The sequence below is a fragment of the Castor canadensis genome, chromosome 18 (genome assembly GCF_047511655.1).
Source record: "Castor canadensis chromosome 18, mCasCan1.hap1v2, whole genome shotgun sequence".
NCBI lineage: Eukaryota > Metazoa > Chordata > Mammalia > Rodentia > Castoridae > Castor > Castor canadensis.
The window spans coordinates 39,531,237-39,552,859 of NC_133403.1; the positions used below are offsets into that span (position 1 = coordinate 39,531,237).

At 45.7% G+C, this 21,623-nt stretch overlaps 1 protein-coding gene across 3 annotated transcripts in view; it reads right to left on the reverse strand.

The window, feature by feature from the left end:
* Positions 1–1,767: 1,767 nt before the first annotated feature.
* Positions 1,768–21,623, reverse strand: part of Atp2a2 (ATPase sarcoplasmic/endoplasmic reticulum Ca2+ transporting 2) — a 53,797-nt gene continuing 33,941 nt past the window's right edge. Inside the window, exons 9-21 of one of the 3 annotated variants that reach the window (XR_012443462.1) lie at positions 18,887–18,975; positions 18,278–18,380; positions 17,391–17,522; positions 12,679–12,805; positions 12,380–12,594; positions 11,156–11,491; positions 9,487–9,707; positions 8,640–8,842; positions 7,341–7,426; positions 6,949–7,082; positions 6,258–6,375; positions 4,620–6,174; positions 1,768–2,544 (exon numbers count right to left, since the gene is read on the reverse strand). Coding sequence is in view for 1 of the 3 variants with exons in the window: in XM_020156595.2 (XP_020012184.1) it covers positions 2,531–2,544; positions 6,054–6,174; positions 6,258–6,375; positions 6,949–7,082; positions 7,341–7,426; positions 8,640–8,842; positions 9,487–9,707; positions 11,156–11,491; positions 12,380–12,598; positions 12,683–12,805; positions 17,391–17,522; positions 18,278–18,380; positions 18,887–18,975 (1,899 nt within the window). In the remaining 2 variants the exon portion in view is untranslated. Of the gene's footprint in view, positions 2,545–4,619; positions 6,175–6,257; positions 6,376–6,948; positions 7,083–7,340; positions 7,427–8,639; positions 8,843–9,486; positions 9,708–11,155; positions 11,492–12,379; positions 12,599–12,678; positions 12,806–17,390; positions 17,523–18,277; positions 18,381–18,886; positions 18,976–21,623 lie in introns of all 3 variants that reach the window. The other 2 variants (XR_012443461.1, XM_020156595.2) reach the window with 2 other exon arrangements.

The window sequence follows — 21,623 nt, forward strand, 5'->3', positions numbered from 1 at the left end:
GGGCGCCCCCATCCCCAGCACCACAAAACAAAATCAACGAACCCTCAGCCATACAGGAAGGCCTAGTGAGCGCCATGTGTCCAGCACCCATGCAGTACGGATCCTCTGTGGGTTTTGTGCCCCCACGGCCTTGTCCGCGAACTCATCTGTTTGCTGCTGGTCTGCTGCTTCGTTATCTCAGCAACGAGGCCTGGCCTGTGGACTTACGCCACGTGTGACCGCATCTATTCCGAGCTTCACATGCAGACGTGACGTTCCACCTCCACTGTGTTGTACCGTGGAGAGGACCGTGTGAGGTCGGTCCTGGGGCTCTGACTCACTGTTGTAGCTGAGTACAACCTGACGTCGTTCAGTGCCCTCACCCATTTTCCTGTGGCTGCCGGCCATCGCGGTGGTTCCGCGTTTCCTGGATGAGGGTCGCCAGAGTGTGTGTGGAGTGCACCTGCTAGGACACGTCGAGGGCATCTTCGGGTTTCCTAGGTAACACCCAGTTATTCTCCAGAGCGCCATGTAAGGATGACACACTCACCCTCAGTATTAGAGGACCTCATGTTTTGGTCAATCGATGGGCACAAGATGTATCTGGTGACTTTGCCAGTGGGGGTAGGGCAGGGCATCTTTTCACATTTATAAGCCATTTAGCCATTTTTCTTTTGGGGGCTCCAGGGACACAGGAGCACTTCTTCCAAGCTGAGCACCCGCTTAACGCTTAATACCGCTCCGAAGCCGTTCCAACCTCAAGACTGCACCGGATCACCTGACTGCTGTTCTAAGCCGGTTTTCAGACCTCAGCGTGTGAACTGTCACCACTCACATGAAGGCGTCAGCCCCCAGGGGTGTGCATCCTCCTAGAAGCAGGGCGTTCTGTCAGTGCACCACGCCCCTCGGATACTTTTCACCGAGGCCCCCCGCCACTGACAAGCATCTCCAGAACAGCATCACGTGCCAGTGACACCTTTTCTGTTATGGTAAATGAATTGTGGAGACCGTGAGGTTTTTTACCTGTAAGAATGGACGTTGGGGCTGGAGTGTGGCTCAGGCGGCAGAGCGCCTGCTTTGCAAGTGCCAAGTTCTGAGTTCAAAGCCCAGTCCCACCAAAACCCAAAGAGCATGCATGTTAAATTTTATCCAGTGTTTTCCCCACATCGCTAGAGCTGACAGAACTTGCAGGGTTCTGCTACTGATTCACAGAATCATCCACTGTCCTGCATTTTAGGGGATTAAGAAGCAGAGGGAAGCTGTGACCAAGGCCACAAACACCATGTAGCTATGAGTGGCTCCTGGTGAATCCCAGGAGCCATTTTGGGTGGATTTCACCTCTTTCCTAAACCTGTCAATGCCAGGGATTGCAGCTATGTCCTCACTTTGCATCTGAGCAGTATTAGATACCTCTCCTGGCTGGGTGACAATGGCTCATACCTGCAGTCCTAGCTACTTGAAGCTGAGATCAGGAGGATCAAGGTTTAAGGCCAGCCCAGGCAAATAGTGCCTGAGATCTCATCTCCAAAATAACCAAAGCAAAATAGAATGGACTGGCTCAAGTAGTACAGCACCTGCTTTGCAAGCACAGAGTGCTGAGTTCAAACCCCAGCAGACCTGCTGTGATGCGCACTCAGCCTTCCTGCCCTGGAGGGACAAGGGTGTGCCTCACAGGAGGGGCCCTCTCTACTCTCCCACCCACCAAGTGCAAGAGTTGTCCTCTCTGTGTCCACAGGGGTCTCTGTCACGGCCACCCGCCTGCACAACAGCCAACACCACACTGAAAAATTATCATAGAATAGATTTATTTACCTGAAACCATGTCTGTGCAACGCTTGTTACCAGCACAGAAAGAAACAAATCATCTCTATTTACAGTCTATAGTCAAACATGCGTTGTGATAAATTGACGCTTAGCATTTTATTAAGATAAATGCATCACAATATTGTATTGCACCAACATCTCTCTACTACTTCTGATTTCATTAAATAAGTTACATTTAATACAGTGTGAAATAGCTGTCTGCATACTCAAAAACTGAAGTTATAAACTGGAGGCCTACATTTGAACCATTCAACACCTGTAGTGCTTTTCATGAATTTATAAATAAGCAAACTGTACAGGGCCAATGAAAAAGTAGCATGTTTCAATGTCACTAGAGAAATCTGACTACTCACAACTGAAGGCATGCATTACAACTGCATATTGTACATTTATAGAAGCTAGGACATTCTGCACAGGGAAATGTGGAGACTTGGCTGATGGCTTCCAAGGCTTGGATAAGGTTTCAGAACCTCATTCTTCTTGCAGCAAAGAAACCAAACTTCTCTGGGGAGGCTTTCTGATTCATTAAGCTAAATTGTACACTTGTAATTATTTTGATTTAAACCAGGAAACCCCATTGGTAACACGCATTTCCTCCACATTACATGAGTTTCTACTTTTCTTTTCCCCAACATCAGTCATACAGAGGTTTGGAAGATGTGTTGCTAAAACGCACATGCACGCAACCGAGCACCCTCACATTTCTGCAAAATGGCTTAGGAAGCGGTTACTCCAGTATTGCTGAAAAGGAAAGAGAGAGGAAATCAGCTTCATGACATAAGGGGGGAAATAGTAGAGTAACTACCTAACACTCAGACAGTAGCCGTGACAGACAGAAGGAATATGGAACTTGCTCTTTAAGGTCTCAAGACCAGCATTTCTGATTGATTGTCCCTGAAGCACTGCCCACACAGGGACAGCTGGAAGCACTGGCTCAGTGACACAGAGCCCCTTTGCCATCTGCCTGCATAGGGCAGGCTATCCCTGACTCACAGGGAGAACCCTGAGGCAGAAACGTTAAGATCACAGCAGGTGAGAGAGCTGCGAGAGTTGCCGGGGGAAGCAGAGGCCTTGGTTAGCTGTGCAGAGTGAGGCAGAAGGGCAGGAGTGAGCAGTGTGGAGCCAGTGCCAGGCCTTCCAGCTCCCTCACCGTCCTCTGCCTTCACAGGGACCGCCCAGTCCTGCAAGGGAAACCACTGTGCCCTGGCTGTTTGCCACCATTCCCTCTTGCTAAAGACAACTGGTCAGTTAGCCTTACAACTGCATGGGCACTGCAGATGCAGATTAGGCTGTGGGCACCACGGCGCTTAGGCAGACACTGAACTAATGCTGTGAGTTAATGGCCGAGACCTCAGACATTCCTGGGGTCTGCCCAGCCCTTCAGTGGTCCAAGGCACCAGTTGGAAGGTGACGTGATAGCAACTGTTTTGAGGAGGCTGCCCAACTGCCCCACCATTGGTGCCTCACCTAGCTGGAGGAGGGCTCCCCTGAAAATGCGTCACCAGCCCACTGCAGAGCGGGATGCTAGTAGCAGTTGTTAGGGGATGTGTGTGACTGAGGTCTTCTGGGCCCAGCTCTGTTGAGAAGACTGAGCCTTCTGCCCCTGGCCCTTCATGAAGAAATGCCAAGGACAGTGCTGGCCCTTGTGGAGGGAGACCTGAGCTAGGCCCGGCTTTCATGAGCTGACTCTACCAAGGGGGGGAGAAAACGAAATGCCTTTAGCTGGCCGTACCCGAGGTAGAAGCGACCAAGTAGCCCAGCACTGGACCTAGCCCACCCCAGCTATGAGGGATGAGGAAGCCAGGGCCAACAGTCTCCATGGACTGGAGGGGCTCAAGGTTGACAAACTGCAAGGCTGCAGCTGGCCCGCAGCCAGCGGTGACCACAGCACTCCACTTTCTTTGTAAAGGCCCCAAAATCAAGGAACTGAGTGGTTTGTTCCACACATGGCACACCCCAGCACTCAGGCATCCTGTTTAGGGTCTGCAGCTCAGCTGCACCCTTGTGTTTGATCCTTGACCACTTCTTTTTACATCTCATGTCCACCATGGCAAAACCTACCCATGCCCAAGGTCCACTCTCCGCAAGGAACTTCTGCCTCCCTTCCTTCCCAGCTGCGCTTTAAGCTTAGTTTCCATGCTTCACTTCCACCCCCTTCGGCAGGACCTGTAAAGCCCACACCTTCTCCTAACTGACACCTGCCTCTTTTCCCCAGACTTCACCCCATAGCTGGCCTTCCCGTAACCAGAGCTCAAGGACATTTCCGAGGCCAGGTGGGCCTCCGAGGGAGGGCAAGCTGCGGCTCAGGCCTCCTCCCCTGGCTGACAGGCTGGAAGCCAAGCAGAGCCATGCTCTAGAAAACTGGACTTTAGCACATGCCAGGGAGCTGAGGACAGACGTGACCCAGAAAGGGGAAAAGGTGGCCTATCTAAGGCGGACCTATTGGTGCCTGAGTTCCCTAGTAGTTGTTCCTTGTTTTGCTGGCTCCGGATTTTTAGTGAACGTGGAGATGTTCTGGAGTGTAGTCCTAGGAGCTAAGGAATCTCAAAGCCCCATAGTGTGTTTCTGTGAGGCCCCGTTTCGGCACTTTGAGTGGGACCGTTCATTCAGCCTGAGGCTGGGCTCTCCCCGCATCTTGTAGAACTCACCGTCCCAAGCAGCATGGAGGCTAGGGAGGGTATTTTATATGGCCGCCCAATAGGCACAAACAGGCCCCACGTGTACCCCACTGTCTGTGCATGAGAATCACACAGAGCAGTATTCTGTCAGTCACCTTTAGGCTACTACATCTCAATTCCACAGAAGAAAATACTCACGTGAGGTGACGGATGTTGGAAGGCATTGGAGGAAAACACCACGGTTAGGACTGTTAACGACTCACACATTGCCGGTAAGACTGGCCTCAAACATGCGCAAATGTTTGTCAGGGTAATGGTGGTGGTTAGTGCCACATTCAAATAAAAATAGCTCTATACAGTATGTCCATTTGGTCATGTGCTATTTACAGATTTTACAAAACACACACGCACACCTGCTCTTACGGTCCTTAAACCAGACTACATACACCGGGCCAGCAGAAAGTTGCATAAAATGTGTAACACAGGTTAACTCGTGCCTATACATTAAAAATAACATCCCCACAACTACCTATGCAGCAGAACAGGATCCCTCTTTCCCCACAAGCACAGGAAGACTAAGGTTCTGAGCTGAGAACTTAGAACTTTAGAAAAAGCTGTACTATCTGTTCAAGGCAAGCCACTTAAGAACAAGACAGTTATTTTTCTCTGTCCATTTAAAATGTTTTATTTTTCTTTTTAAACTAGATTGTGAAGTGCCACTGAAATAGGCAACGTTGGCGAAACAATGTCTGTTACAATAAAATACATTAGACATTTAAATAAATAACCTTAAAAACTAGGTGAAGGGACAGAAACCCAGTTGATTGAACGTGGAGCAATGTTTTCTGCACAAGCGAGAACAGGCATACCTCTCTGAAGACGGATGTAAACAGAACCATCAAACCTACAGAAGCAGCCGAGCGGGCTGGGGGTGGGCTGGGGGTGACCAGAGGCTGAGGGTGCGCGAAGTGGCAAACCAAAAAATACTGACTGAGGTAGCAGGACTCTGCTCAGTGCAGAAAAATTGGCTTATGAATAAAAAATTAGACTGTGATACCAAATTAAATCCAGATAATCATGCAAAAGACACAATACATGCTATTTAGTTTTTTAAAAAATCCACACACATTCATTTTCTAAAGTCTGCTGCCAATTGCTTTGCTGACAATGTCTGCTGGCTCAACTATTTTTATACAAGGATGAGTATGAAACAGAACACTGTACATGCTTTTTCATCTACAAAAAAATATTTGCATAAAATAGTGTTAGTTCTCTGTACATGTCAATGGACACTTTAATTATGTGTATAAAAAAGGAAAATCTTGTCCCACTGGAGTCAGAAAAAGCAAAACAAAATCTAGAGTATGAAACCTCCTCACCAGCCAGTATGTTCATGTGAAAATTCAGCAGAAATAGACAGTTGCTTTAAACAATAAAAAATTAATTGATTAAGTTAAACATCTTCTGAATGCAGAGCTGTCAGTCAAGACCAGAACATGTCACTAAAGTTAGTGTCTGTGCTATAGACCCAGACCACCAGGGGCACTACGAGCAGCACGAAGGGCCAGGAAATCCCGTCGGTGCATGCCGAGAGCGAGCAGGATTTGGTGCCACGCTGCACACACTCTTTACCAGGTTCCAGGTAGTTGCGGGCTACAAACTTGAGCGTCTCATCCATGAGAATCACAGGCAAGGAGATTTTCAGCACCATCAGCCACTGGGTCAGGTTGAGCGGTGTGATCTGGAAGATAAGCTGAGACAAAGAAGTCCCCGTCAAGCCCCCAGACCTGTCAGAAAGACAGTGCAGCCCGTAGCCTGGGCCCCACGATCACTTACTGGTAAAGGTTCCACATAGAGGATCAGGAAGTGGAGTGACATGGACAAGCAGATGGAACCCACCAGCCAGATATTCTCCCAAGGGGGCATCCTCAGCAAGGACTGGTTTTCAGACAAGCTGCAGACAAGGGCAGGAGAGAACTCAGCACAGAGCAGAGGCCTGTTTCCAGCAGCAGCCAGACAGTGCTGAACTACACTTTAATAAGGCAGCTGCTACCCTGCTTTCATCCACTGACCTAATTCTAGGGACTGAAGTTTCCGTGGTGGCGATGTTAAGAGACTGTTCAGATGTAGGACAAACTGTCAATTTTGCATCTAAGGCTTCAGCACTACAGATCCCATCTCGGCGGGCTCAACTGCCCTGGACACAGGCTATTTACAAATTTCCATTTTTGTCACTGGCTTAATTAGATAATACCACGTCTCAATGCTAAAGGGCAAGAGCTCCATCCCCTGGGTGCTGGCACACATGTTCCTATTTTTGGCCTCCACTGTTTTTTTTAAAAGAAGATCGCTTAAGAAAAATGTGGTAAGCACTCCCACGACTTCCTGGAGGTGAGGACAGCTTAGGCTTTTAAACCGGTACCACTTGTTCCCCTTTCTCTGAGGGAGGGAAGAGCTGCAATCAACAACAGTCCCTAGGGCTCCAGGCTAGAGCTCCTGCCTCAGCTAGTAGAGGAGCCTCACTAACCTGTTGAGGGCGTTACACATCTCTATGGTCACTAGAACAGAGAGCGCCATTGTCATTGGGTAGGGGGACTCAAAGATTGCACAATCCACTCCTTCAAAGTCAGGGTTGTCTTCTTTGCACTGCAGGAAGTGACTCTGTAACAAGTCCAATTGCATTCTCAGTCAGCCAAGTGTATTGCAAGTCCAGACACCAACTCCACACCAAGCCCAGTGCTCACCCCACCCAAATGCAGAGCAGCTGTGGGTTTCACCCCAGCTCCCAGCAACCCGGGAATCATCTCAGCTGCAACTACTTATTGTTTGCATTTTAAGATGACTTGACAGACACCCAGATCACAGGAAGACCAAGGGCTCACAACATGCCTACTGCACAGAAAGAAAGATGGCTAGTACCAGCTGATAGAAGGTCACTCTTGGACCGCCGTCCGCCGCGATGAACCACCATGCAGCAGCACCCACGGTGGCAGCACCAACATAGCCTAGAACAAACAGAACTGCTGCAGCCAGCACTGCTCACTGCAGGGGTCATTACATGGACCAGTTCCCCAAGGAAAAAGGGGAAGGACATGGGATGCAGGGGACACTGCTGGTCCTAGCAACTGCCTGCACCACTGTGTTCTGGAAATAAAGGGTATTTCTGGTACAGAAGATCCAAGCAATCTTTCCTCCAAAATTTAAGTAAAGTCCACTGCCTCTGCATGAATGATCACTCACTGTCTTTAGTTAGTGAGCAGGCTGTAGGCATGTGTGTCCTCCACATAAGGCCACACAGTGTTGGGGGACCAAGGCACTCTATGACTTTTAGGTAGACTGATGTGGGCATAATTCATATGTTCCATTAAAGATCCAGACCTGGAAAGAACCTTTCCGTGGAAAGGCTGACAGAGTAGCTCGTGCCTAGCACTAAGCAGCATGGCAGGGCCTGAAGCAGATTCTGGGACAATTGCATTAGTTGTGGTTTAGGAAGTTTATTATAAAGAAGCAACAAGCAGTGACAAAACAGTTCAGGACTGAGACTCCACCCCCACCATGATAGCATCTACCAAAATTTACAATGTGCATACCCACTAACCTGGGGATTGTTACCTCAGACAGGAAGAAATGCTACCATCTCTACAAAAGCAAATTGAATCTGTCTATGTGCTGGAGTCTCTGGAATGGCACCTGGTCCAAGAGAGGCCACCCAGACTGGAAGAACTGACTGGTTGAGTGCCTTTCCACTCTACACCACAGGGTACTTTTTGAATTTCCAGTCGTAACAGCTTCCTGTGGGATCCTAGGGTAGCGGTCTTACCTCTCTAGGCCTCACTTCACTAACCTATGAAATGGGGAGGAGAACCAGCTCAGGAGATGAAGACTGATGTGAAAGGGCCAGTACCCTGCTCTCTTATGGAAATGAGTTTATACCTTGGTGATTAGTATCTATTCAAATCTCACTTATGGGCCATTACAAGACAGGTACCAGCTTTTTACCCTCGTATCCCTTTATGCAAACGGCAGGATATGAAAAGCTTAACGTCTAAATGCCCTCCACCAAAGCCCAAGGAAGGGTAGGATGTGAAAACAGACTGAAGAATCTTTTAGTAAACTGGGTGTGCACTTTGCTGAAAATGGAGGGCATCCTCCATTTTCTGCTACCCTAACATAGGGTAGCAGAAAATGTGCTTTAAGGGGTGAATTTACTATACTCACAGCCAATGGCCAGGTAACGGAAAAAGAGCCACCCGCTGATCAGCGGTTCCTTGGGGTTCCGGGGTGGTTTGTTCATGATGTCCAGGTCGGGAGGATTGAACCCCAGTGCAGTGGCAGGCAGACCGTCAGTCACCAGATTGACCCAGAGTAGCTGCACAGGAATTAAAGCCTCAGGAAACCCGAGGGCTGCTGTCAGGAAAATACTGTTCCACCCAAAGAAAAAGGAGAAAGACCCCAGTGATTTGGTGGTACTTAAAATACCACCATTATCCGCAGTCCTCCCAGCCCCCCACCAAATCCAATCCATGGACAGCATCAAGGAGTAAATGGAATAACTTCAGTTAGTTAAAGAATATCTATTACATCAAAGTTAATCTTAATTAATTTATTTTTTGGGTGGTACTGGGGCTTGAACTCAGGGCCTACACCTTGAGCCGCTCCACCAGCCCTTTTTTGTGATGTTTTTTTCGAGATAGGATCTCTTGAACTATCTGCCTGGGCTGGCTTTGAACTGCGATCCTCCTGATCTCTGCTTCCTGAGTAGCTTGGATTATAGGCGTGAGCCACCAAAGTTAATCTTCAAAGGGCCAGAACTGTTTCTAACTTTATCTGGCTAATTTAAACTCATTTCTGTGTTAAGTAAATCCTCTGCACACTGGGACACCTGCAGACAACCCTTGTGTAGCCTGAAGTCCCACTACTTCGACAGGGAATTACTGTCTCTCTCCTGCCCCCATCTTAGGCACAAAGGCCAAAGCTGCTGCAACAGGGAGAGCAGAACGGGAAAGCTGGTCACCATGACCCATAGCAGTGCATAGAAGGTCACAGTTGTGCCATAGAGACCCACCAGACAACCTCTCCCACGTTGGATGAGATGAGGTAGCGGATGAATTGCTTCATGTTGTTGTAAATGGCTCGGCCCTCCTCAACAGCAGCCACGATGGTAGAGAAGTTGTCATCTGCCAGGACCATCTCAGAAGCAGTTTTAGCCACTGCAGTGCCTGAGCCCATGGCAATGCCAATCTCAGATTTCTTCAGAGCAGGGGCATCATTCACACCATCACCAGTCTAAAAGGGAGAGCAGACACCTGCCATGTGACAGTCACAACCCCGAGGGGGGAGGAAATCTAACAGTGGGGGGGGGGTCTCTGGGTGAAGGTTACAGAATTTATTTTATAAGTTGGTGTCAAACACATTTTGCCTGGGAAATACAAATCTGCCAAATGAGCTTATCAGAGATTCAGGGAGAAGGGAACAAAAGGAATCTGAATTTGTGTTTTACACCAGAATCCAAAACCCGACCCACGTGGCATTTAAGATGCATCCACATGGGTAAGATTCAGGTAGTTTTGCAGTCTGTGCTCTTCCCAAGTCACAATAGGCCACTTATTCTACAGTTCATATAAAATACTGTCTACAGATAAAAATAACACTCCCTGTCTGGGTTTTTGTTGCTTCTGTTTTTGAAACAAGGTTTTGCTGTATAGCCCAGTCTGGCCTCAGACTCCTGATCCTCTTGCCTAAGCCTTCTGTACACTGTATTCTAGGTGTGTATGATGTCCAGCCATGTACTTGTCTTTTCTGCTTGTATAGGCGTTTGAACTAACGGTTTGTGCTTACGAGGCACATGCTCTACCACGTCTCTAGCCCTTCTTGCCTATGCTGGCCTTCCCTGTGGTTCTATTTCACACTCTACTATGTATATAGCGTTTTGCCCTTGAAATGGTGTTTCACAAGTTTTTGCCTGGGCTGACCTGGAACTGACAGCTCTTGGATTGCAGTCTTATCAGGTAGCTAGGATTACAGGCATGAACCACTGGCACCTGGCCTTGTTTTTAATACATTTATTGAATTCTAGCTTCAAAATGGTGGCTTCTTGTGGGGAGCATGGCGAACACACCTGTGATACTAAAATCATTAATCTTTAAAAGGGACTTTTGTAAGAGCTGGAGGTTTGGCTCAAGCGAAAGAGCACCTGCCTAGCAAGTGTGAAGCCCTGAGCAAATCTCATACTGCTCAAAAAGTGAAGTTTTAAGGAACAGAGGGCATACAACACAACTGTCCAGTATAGCCAGTGAAAACCAGATGGGGAAGAATATGAAACTGGTTCGCAAATGGGCTGAAGGTATGGCTCAGAGCTAGAGCACTTGCCTGGCATGTGAGATCCTGGGTTCTGTTCCCAGCACTGCAAATAGAGATGGATAGAGACAGAGAAAGAAATGGTTTCTACACATCCCTCAGTACAGTAACACTACAGTGGGGTTACCCAACACTGTACCAGACTGCTGACTGATCACACCTTAATACTAGCATATTTATGTAAAATACAAATGTGTCTACTTCACCCAAAACAAAGTCCCTCTGTGACTGACTTAAAAGGCTTTTGTGGTCTGAAACTACTCTAGGGTTTTACAATACACCTAGAGTCCAGAGATCATGACAAAAGAAATTCTACGTTAGCCTCTGCAGTTTGAGTCACGTGAACCACGGTCATGTCCAAATCCAAACCTACTCACCATAGCTGTGATCTCATCAAAAGACTGAAGAAACTCAACGATCTTAGACTTGTGGGAAGGCTCAACTCTAGCGAAACAGCGGGCATTCAAGCAGGCATCTCTCTGGGCTGAAGGGCTAAGTTCATCAAACTCCCGACCTGTAAACGCCTTTGACGTCACATCCTCCTCGTGCCCGAAGATGCCAATGCGGCGACAGATGGCCACGGCGGTGCCCTTGTTGTCTCCTGTGATCATGATGACGCGGATGCCTGCTTGCCGGCACAACTTCACAGAGGAGGCCACTTCGATTCTAGGAGGATCCAGCATGCCCACACAGCCAACGAAAGTCAGATTGGTCTAAAGTAAGAGAGTTACTTTGAATTTCTCCTAGTCTGAAAAATGGCCAGTTATACAATAATAGCAAAAATTTGTTACTTTTTTTTTTTTTTTTGGTGGGGGGAGTGTGCTGGGGATTGAACCCAGGGCCTTGCACACGCTAGGAAAGTGCTCTACCACTGAACTAATGCCCAGCCCTCGGTTTTGAGACAGGGTATCTAGCTTTATAGACTAGGCTGGCCTTGAGCTGGTGACCTTGCTGCCTCTGCTTCCCGAGTACTGGGATTACAGCCATCCAACACCATACCTGGCTTTTTTCTTTTTTGTGGTACTGGGGATTGAACCTAGTGAGCTCAAGCACACTATTGCTATACCCCAGCCTGTTATTTCCTCATGGGAAAAAGAGAACAGAATGTCAGAGTCTTGTAACCAAATCTTTCTTTAAACTATTCTAACAATATTCTGGGGAAAAATTCTCAGGTGGGAATAAATATACTGAGGAGTAAGAACATTTGAGACTGGTGGCTTCAGTGGCCCATAGTACCAAAGTTAGTTCCTCCCGTGCCAAGAGTTAGGGTGTCATATCTCTGACACGAAAGAATTCCAGTCTGGAAAGAATGGGGCAGGGGAGGAATCTCCTGTGTTTTTACCTTTAATATCTAATGAATGAATCCATTTAAAAATACTAATTGACGAGAGTTGCAGAGTAAGTTTTTAAGCTTATAGGTTTATGTAAGCTTGTCTTGATTACTTTGAAAGCAAAAATTTGTTAAATTGTAAGAGTGACGCATGTCACCTATAGAAAAACAAACACCTCACTTTACCCCGGCCAGGCTGGCCTGCTCTTGTGCAAGGAGCAGCACTGTCGGGTGCAGTGAACGCACAGGCTGTGAGGGGCTCACCAGCTACCTCGTATTTGATGAAGTTGACAGAGTCCTCCAGCTGCATCTCTTCTCTCTTCAGTGGGCTGTCGTGAGTGGCCAGGGCCAGGCACCGAAGTGTGTCGCTGCCACTGCCCCACTCCCGAATGACAGACATGATCTTCTGTTTGACACCAGGGGTCATGGGGACCTTTGTACTCCCAACTCGAATATGGGTGCACCTGTCGATGACGCCTTCAGGAGCTCCCTGGGAACGTTATAGATTTAGGTCAGCAATTCAATGTGCTGGCCCACTGGGACCTTAGTCTTCATCACAACCCACTATACTTGCCTTCACAAACATCTTGCTCATGGATGTCCTACTTGGTTTGTTTGGTGTACAGTAGACTGACATTGATTTTCTATCACGTGAAAATTCCAGAGTAAATTCTTTTTTCATCAGTTGTTTAATGACCTGTAAAGAGAACAGAGAGGATACTGTTGGCTGACCATTTCTATACATTTTCCACTTGTTTAGCGATACTTGTCGCTATCATATGATAAACTCTGGGAATATAGCAATAAGCACAACAGTGAATTCCTGTCCTCATGAAATTTGTCCTCTATTTTGGGAGACAGATTAGAAAGTCAAAAGCAAGATCGTCTACGGAGGGGAGGCAGGGAAGGGGACAGAAAATTTGTGTGTGTACAGGTTGCAATGTGACACACATGGTCAGAAGGTAGCAATGTTTAAGTAAACACCTGGAAAATGTAGGAGAGCCACGTAGATGAGTGAGGCTTCACCAGGCAGACAACAGGCACACGGCCTGGTGCATTTTGACACGTTGACAGTCTCCAAAAGGCCAAGGTGTAGCTAGAATGTAACTTGTAAGAAAGGCTGACAGAGACAGGCTGCATGTTCTCAAAAGGTCAGTACAGGGAATGTGGTAACAAGGAAAACAGGAAGACACACTGCAGTTGTTAAGAATCATCTGAAGGCCAAGCGTGGTGGCGCATGCTGTAACTCCAACTACTTGGGAGGCAGTGGAAGAATGATCTTGGTTCGAGGGGAGCTGGGACAGTTAGCATAAAACCATGTCTGAAAAACACTAAATGCAAAAGGCCTGGGAATGTAGCTCAAGTGGCAGAGTCCCTGAAGACCCTGAGTTCAATCCCTAGTAACCTCCACCCCCAATCACTTGATGGGAGATAAGGAACACCATTTAGCAGTGACCGCAATCTGAGCAGGCTGAATGGAAATGCAGAGGTGGGTCCAGAGCGGCTGCCCACCAGATTTCTGCAGTGATGGAGCTGCTCTGTAGATGGTGTTCATCTGACTGTTATATCTCTTGACATGTGGTGAGAATACCTGGTACGCTAATTTGGTGTTTTTTTGTATTTTTTTTTTTTTTTGGCAGTACTGGGGTTTTGAACTGAGGGTTTCTCCCTTGGTAGGCAGGTGCTTTACCACTTAAGCCATGCCCCCAGTTCTCTAAGGAACTATTTTTAAGGATTCTAAATAGCCTCTTCTGGAAGAGGACAGGGAGGGAGACAGTAGGAGTCAAGTGAAGCAGTGTTTCAAGCAGGGAGTAAGAGTAGCAACCTACAGACAAAAATTGACTATTACTACAAGCTATAGTTCTTCGTATGTTCCGTTTTGTTTTACAGCACAGACCAGGACTACCTGTAAAATGCTGAGTGGCATTCTTCCATGACAGTAAGCATGTTAACACAGGTGGTGTGTAAATACTGTCAGCTTGAAGACATGCCCTTTTACTCCTAATGACAAGTGAGATGCAATTTTACCACGCCATTTTTTTCTGCACCTAAGGGAGATGGTCTTATGATTCTCCATGTCATTTGGTTGGGTCATACCCCACCCAGCACACATCTGGTAACTGCAGAGATCATAATCTCAGCATTCAACCTTAGAAGCTGCACAGTCTGGAGTACACCAGCCTAGTTAAAGTAGACAATGTCCCTGAAGCCATTCCACCAGCCACTGAACCATCTCAGGTGGCAAAGGGACAGGTTTAAGCACTGCTAATTCTGCATGTGGTTGTGCTCATGATTGGTGGGTGTGTGTTTTTTGGTGGTATTGGAGCTTGAACTCAGGACTTTGCGCTTGCAGGTATTTGAGCCATGCCTCCAGCCCTGGTGTTCAGTTTTTGAGGGTTTTATGGGGACTGGAGTTTGAACTCGGGCCTTTGTGCTTACAAAGCAGGCACTCTACCACTTGAGCCACACACCTCCAGTCCATTATTGCTGTGTTTACTTTGGAAATGAGGATCTCTTGAACTATTTGCCCAGGCTGGTCTCAAACCTCGATCCTCCCAATCAGCTAGTATTACCGGCACGAACCACGAGTGCTTGGCATTGTGTTTTAATTAAGTATTACACAATGACAGGTCTAGAGACTTAAGGAATGTGCGGGGAAAGGTCCTGATGGAAGGGAGCAAGTCATGTCTGTTAATAAGGATAGTCAAGAGTGACAGGCCACCAGACGTGGTGTTGCATATACCTGTAATCCCACAGGAGTGGAGGCAGGAGAATTGAGAGACTTTAAGGTCAGCAAAACTGTTTTAAAAAGAAAAAAAGCAACCAACCAACCAAACAAACAAACAAGAAAACCAAAGGCAGTGTTTGGCATAAGCAAAGCAGCTAGCTGCGTTTTACTCCCTTAGGTGTGGAGGTGAGGTGAGTTTGCCTTTGGGAATGAGCAGCCACGACACTTACTTCTGATCTCTCTGGCCAAGCTCAAGACACTTCATCTAGCAGACAAGAACAGAGCCAGTTCTTGCCTGTATCATGATATTCACTGAGTAAGGTGCCACTTTTAAGTTCCAACTTGTTTTACTTCACTGGGAAGGTGTAGTTACAGGTATATAATCAAACAATTCTAAACACCAGGCAAGGAAAGCCTTGGGTCCCTACTTTCAAGTGTCAGACTAGACAGAATGAACGTAGCTTCTGTTTCAAGCCTGAGATTCTGTGTGGTCCTTACAATGCTTGAATGTAAGGCCTTGAGAAAACATTCATATTCTACTCCCAGCTCAGGCTGCACTTGCAGGGTGGGGCTGACCTCATCCTCAGAACACACCTGCTTCCTGGTCTGCCCTCAGTGTCCAGGGTGGGATGGATGGGTTTATGACATGCAAAAGCTTAAATGTAGTGACAGTTATCATTCAGTAGAAAGGAGCTTTGCCTAACATCTAGGAAAGGCTTTGTTTTTACCTATACCCAACACCAAACCTGTTACTTTAGGCACACAGGATCCTTTTTCCCCCTCCCATTTTTACAAATCCTACCAGAGAACCCGGACAAGGAACAAGAAAGCCCTACAAAGCGGTCTCAGCACCAATCAGCAGTCATTAGAGGATGACATACAGTTTGATGCTTGAGAGGTACCTCCAGCAGGGGGCATCACTCAGAACCCAAGCTCTGCTGAGGGCCAGCTCTCTTCGGCAAATTGGTGTGACAGGCAGTCACTGGGCTCAGGAGTCACTTGTTTGTTCAGCAGACTCCTGGTTGACAACTGTGTCTTTGTACTAATGCCACCACATCGAGCCTTTGGCATCAGAAGTATGCCGACCTCAAATTATTTGAAAACTTTTTCTTCTTCTTTAATCTAAGAAGAAAAACTGACAATATTCTTCCTTAAATGCCTGGAGAATATCTCCTGCATTCAGCTTCTTCTAAGCTACAGAATTTATTGGTATCAAGTTGATCTTAGGGCTGGGGTGTGGCTCAAGTTGTAGAGCACTTGCCTAGAAAGTTTGAGGGAGGCCCTGAGTTCTAACCGCAGTGCCATCGAAGGGAAAAGCTCATGTTCTGGTGGAGGGTGCTGGAGAGCAAACCCAGAGCCTTGCGCGTGCATGCCTGCCCACACAGCTGCTTTCTACGCTGTCATTACGTTCTGTCTCCTACTTTCTTTAGATGGGGTAAGTTTTACTTCTGCATCACACAACATTTTAATATTCAGCTGGAATTATTTTCTAATTTCCATTAAGTTGTCTTTCTTTTGAAGACAGGGTCTCACTATGTACCCAGGCTGGACATGAACTGGAAATCCTCATGCCTCAGGCTTCCATGCCCGACTGCTTTTTCTTCTCTGATCCTCAGATATTTAAAATATTACCTTCCAAGTATTTGGGGGATTTGCTAGTTATCAGTATCTACTTTAATTCCACTGTGATCACCAGTGTAGTCTTGTATGATTTCAACCCTTTGTAATTTAAGTCATAAGCAGCACAACCAAAATACAGATGTAGTCAACGAAGATTTTTTGAACTACTTCTGCATATTAGATTGACTGAGATAAATGGGTAAAACACAACTCTGAACTACAGATGTGTCTGTTTTGCTTATTTCTAAATGTGCTCTGTTAAATGTATGTAAACATTGGATTCGCACAAGGTCAAAGATGATTCTGCAAGGTTTTGATGAACTGGTGGAGGTGAGAGCTTAACGGAAATGGATCTGACAGAGTAGGAAATACATTAAAACAGCTCTTCTAAGAAATTTTACTACAGCCAGGTGCTGATGGCTCACAGTTCAAAGCCAGCCCAGGCAAATACTCTCGAGGCCCTATCTTGAAAATACCCAACGCAAAAATGGGGCTGGTGGAGTGGCTCAAGTGGTGGGTGCCTGAGTTCAAACCCCAGTATAACCAAAAGAAAAAGTTTTACTATAAATCGGGAGTGGCAAATGGGAAACTAAGGTCAAAAAAAATGTTAAAGGTAAACATATTTTCTCTATGCTGATGAAGATCCAGTATAGATGGAAACTGAAATGCAGGCAAGGGGTAGTGGGAGGGGCTGGCTTTGGCTAGCAAGGCAGTTCATCCACGTACAACAGCCTGAGAAGAGGCAGCCTTTAACAGGTACAGATGATTGCTTGTGGAAATATGTAAGGATAGATTTAGGTTTGAAGAGATAAAAGTATATGTAATATATAACAAAACATATAAAATTAGTTTTTGACGAGTAGGAGTATACAGACTAAGTGTACAGGGCGCAAAAGATGAGCTGCACAGACAATACGCAGGGTTCAATACTGACCGAGTTGCAGGCATTTGCACGTTCTATTTTAGAAAGTCCCTTCAATTCGGTATCAAATACATTCATCTTCTCTACCAGGCAAGTGAGAGCAGTCTCTGTAGCTTCTCCAACTTTTTCATACACACCCTTCGCCTATTGTGAAATAGTAGACAAGGGAGAAAAAACAGGTGTAAATTTAATTTATTTTTTCCACAGAAAAAAGAGTGGAGGATAAGTGTCCTGTCCTATCCTCAACTGCTACCATTATTTTATGGGCCATTTCCACGGTGCCTTAGAGCAGACAAGCCAGGCATTATATGCAGACTCTGAAGTACAGGTGCATGTCTAGTTAGTCTTTCCATTTCTTTTAAATACATGGAGAAATACAGATATTTCACTCAAATATAAGAAACAATGTAATTCAAAGAGCTTTCAGATAGTATTTTGTCATTCCAAGTCACTGTTTATTCTGAAGAGGTGACACTCTGTTTCTGACAGGGAGAGGCTTGCCTTTGAGGTAGAAAGCAAAGGATTTACCTCACTATTTAAAAAGAAAAATGTTCTGTTTAAACTGTCTTAACTTTAGCTTGTGTTCAAGGACACATGGCAATCCATCTTAAAAAGCAAATTCAAGCCCACACTCTCTTGAACGTTTTCTAATCTGGGTTTTATGCTATCAACAGTACAGAACATTGCATACACTACAATCTTGGGAAACTGTAGGGTGAAAGGACTTGGTTTTGGTTCCAACAGAGACAGGGTCTTAAGTGGGAAGGGGAAATAAAAATCAGAACAATCCCACTTTCAAAAGGGAGGAATCCAGGCAGGCTGGATTTTTTTTCCCACCACCCCACTCTTAAGTAAGGAATGCTAGCTGGGTCTAGTTTCTCTTTTACTTAGAGTCTTACCTCATTGTAATCCAAAGCAGAGTCATTACAGAGAGCACAAATTGTTGCTAATTCTACAAGACCATCATATTGATGACAATTCACTGGTTTATCATCTTTATGCCTATCAAAAGAGAAAGCATTCTTAGGGCACAGTGTGGTCATCGCTATTCACTTTTTTCCTAATAATGCAAAGAGAAAGAACTTGGGTGATGGCTCTGTGAAACTTGATGCTGGAGTCAGTATCAGAAACAAAACAATATATCTCTGGTATCAGGAATCAGCCAGTGAAAGAGTAGAAATTCTTAGTCAATGAGATTCCTTCACCACTGGTATCAGGGAAAAATAAACAAACCCTACATGAAAATCTGGACTCCAAAGGGAGCTAAATAAAGACGATAGGTGGCTTACAACTTTGTGTTTTTCAAAGTGTGAATGTGTTGTTTGAATAAAGAGCACTGACTTGCATTCTTGAAGCCATGTTACCTTTCTATTTGTTTTTCCCAGGGCTTCACAAATGACAAGCAAGTGTTCTGTCATGAGTTACACTCTCAGCCCCATCTTAGCTTAGCTTCCTAGCTTCCCTGCAATCTCTAAATACTAAAAGGCCATCATGGGTCTTGTACTCACACTTCTCCAATGGGTGCGTATGTTGATCCAGTTATGGTAAACTCATTAAGGGAACAAGTATCACCTTCAACTTTGTCCAAAATGAACATCTATAGGGAGAAAAAAAAAAAAAAAAAAGACATAGCCTTTAAAAGGTTTAAAAAACTGTAAAGGTAACTTGTGTGTGATTCTGAATACACAGACAAAATGTTTTTATTCCTCAAAAAAAAAAAAAGGTTTAAAAAAATACTGCTAGTAAAATACACAAATAGTATTTTGTCAGATAAAATAATCTCTCATTAAGAAAATTTTAACTCACTGAGCCTCATCATCAGAAGTACTACTCTTGCTGGGCACTGGTAGCCCCCGCCTGTAATCCTAGCTACTTAGAAGGCAGAGTTCACAAGGATCAGGTTCAAAGCCAGCCTGGGCAGATAGTTCCGTGAGACCCTACCTTGAGGAAACCCTATCACAAAAAATTGTGCTGGTGGAATAGTTCAAGGTGAAGGCCCTGAGTACTGCTCTTTATCTAAGTGCTGTTACCTTAGATTGTAAATTGCCTCACCAGTCCTACCCTCAATCTGACAGAAACAGTATCAGTGAGATACTGAATCAGTGATTAGCAGCAGGAGCACCAAAGACATGAGAGATACCCTATATAGAATCTGAATATATTGTAGCCCAGTGGCACAAGTGGTAAAGCACCGCCTAGAAAGTGTGAGGTTGAGTTACACCCCCCTCACACACCAAATAAACCCTAAAGGACTCAGGATTAATGACTCCGGTTACTTTTTACAATGCTTAGAATTCCAAATTTCAAAAAGCGGCTAAGGTAGTCTGAGTTAGGAGTTGGAGCACCACATAGAGGGTTGGGAAGAATGGACTCATTTGAATTGAGTGAACATTCCCTGAGGGAAGCAAGTCTCAAGGCTGCTGTGAGCGTTCCCCTTTGTTGTACTGCGCAGTAGCTCATTTCCTATGAAGATGCACAGCTGCATGTATTCCTGGACACAACCAGATGGAAGCACACTTATGTAGGAAAGGTGGGAGGGAGAGGGTGGATCAAACCCAGTCTTGTGCATGCTAGACAAACTTTCTATCACTGAGCTACACCCCAGCCTAGAAAAAACTTTTTTGTTTTTGGTTTTTGAGACAGGGTACTGTTACACACCCCAGGCTGGCCTGGGGCTCCAGATCCTCCTCAGGCTAATTATACGCATGGAAATGCCCAGAGTGTTCAGAATAGTACAGATTAAGTGACATGAGCTACTCTCTTCAACATTTTCTCCCCTTTATTTTATTTTGGTGATACTGGGTTTTGAACTCAAGACCTCACGCTTGCTAGGCAGGCAGTCTACCACTTGGGCCACTCCACCAGGTCTTTTTTGTGTTGGTCTTTTTTTGAGATAGGGTCTTGCAAACGATTTGCCTGGGGCTGGCTTCAAACCGAGATCCTCCAGATTTCTGCCTCCTCAGTAGCTAGAATTACAAGCACTGAGCCACAAGCAACCAGCTTCCCTTGTTTGCTTTTAAAATAGAATTCAGAAGCCCAGTTTGGAAGAGTAAGATTTGCATTTGTATTTTTACTGCAAATTAAAATTACAAAACCTCTTGGAAAGTTTTCATGCCAAAATTTCACTGAAATGACCAATTAGGAATAATTGTCTGCCAGATGCAGCAGCTCACAACTATAATCCCAACGACTGGGGAGACAGAGATCAGGAGGATGGCCAGCCCTAGCAAGAAGTTAGCAAAACCCCGTATCAACAAATAAACTAGGCATGGTGCTTCACTTCTATAATCCCAGCTGTTGAGGAGGCATAGGTCGGAGGGTCACGATCCAGTCCCAGGCAAAAACGTTTGAGACTGTCTGAAAATACACTATAGCAAAAAAAGGGGGTGGGGGTGTGGCTGAAGTAGTAGTGTCTGCCTAGCAAGTACAAAGCCCCGTCCTTCCCCATCCCCAAATTATTATCTAAGGAGGAATTTTTTTTACATGTTAAAATCAAAGATGGGATGCTACCCCTTTAGAGCAGCGTGACTCAATAATCAACAAGACCACCAGCTAATTTTCATTGTAAAATCACCTTTTTTGGGCAGTACTAGGGTCTGAACTCAGAGCCTTTTGGGCTGGCTAGGCAGGTGTTTTACTACTTGATTCACACCACCAACCCTAAAATAATTTATTTTGTATCAGAAGATCTGCTTGTTACACAGCAGATACTTTTAAACTCTAAAGGCTTCGCCTGAAAAGCAGACTCAGAACTAAGTCAACCTTGGAATAGAAAAAGCTACTCTCAAGCAGGACTGCCATATGATTCAATTAAGGACACATGTGAGAAGAGACTAACTGCACTAAACAGGACCATTATTATTACACCACATTTTTTTTTTTTTTTGAGACAGTCTGTATGTAGCCCAGGTTGGCCATGAACCAAGATCATCCTGTGCTGAGATTACAGTCATATGCCACCATGTCCGGCAACCGTGCTATTACTTTAATGAGTCTCTAAAAGAAAAATGTCTAAACATTCTAGAAGACACTCAGAATTCTACTCCACATCATCTAACTTTAGAAGTGCTTGGGCATTGTAGAATGTGAACAAATGAACCGTTCAAGATTTGCAGGATGGAAATCTTCCTGAGTCAAGGGTGGTTATGCAATGCCCTGCAAGAATACTCCTGTGGAATACTGATTGGCACCAGGTTTCTGTGGGGAGGGAGAACACTCAGAAAGGGCAGTCTTTTCTGTACTATA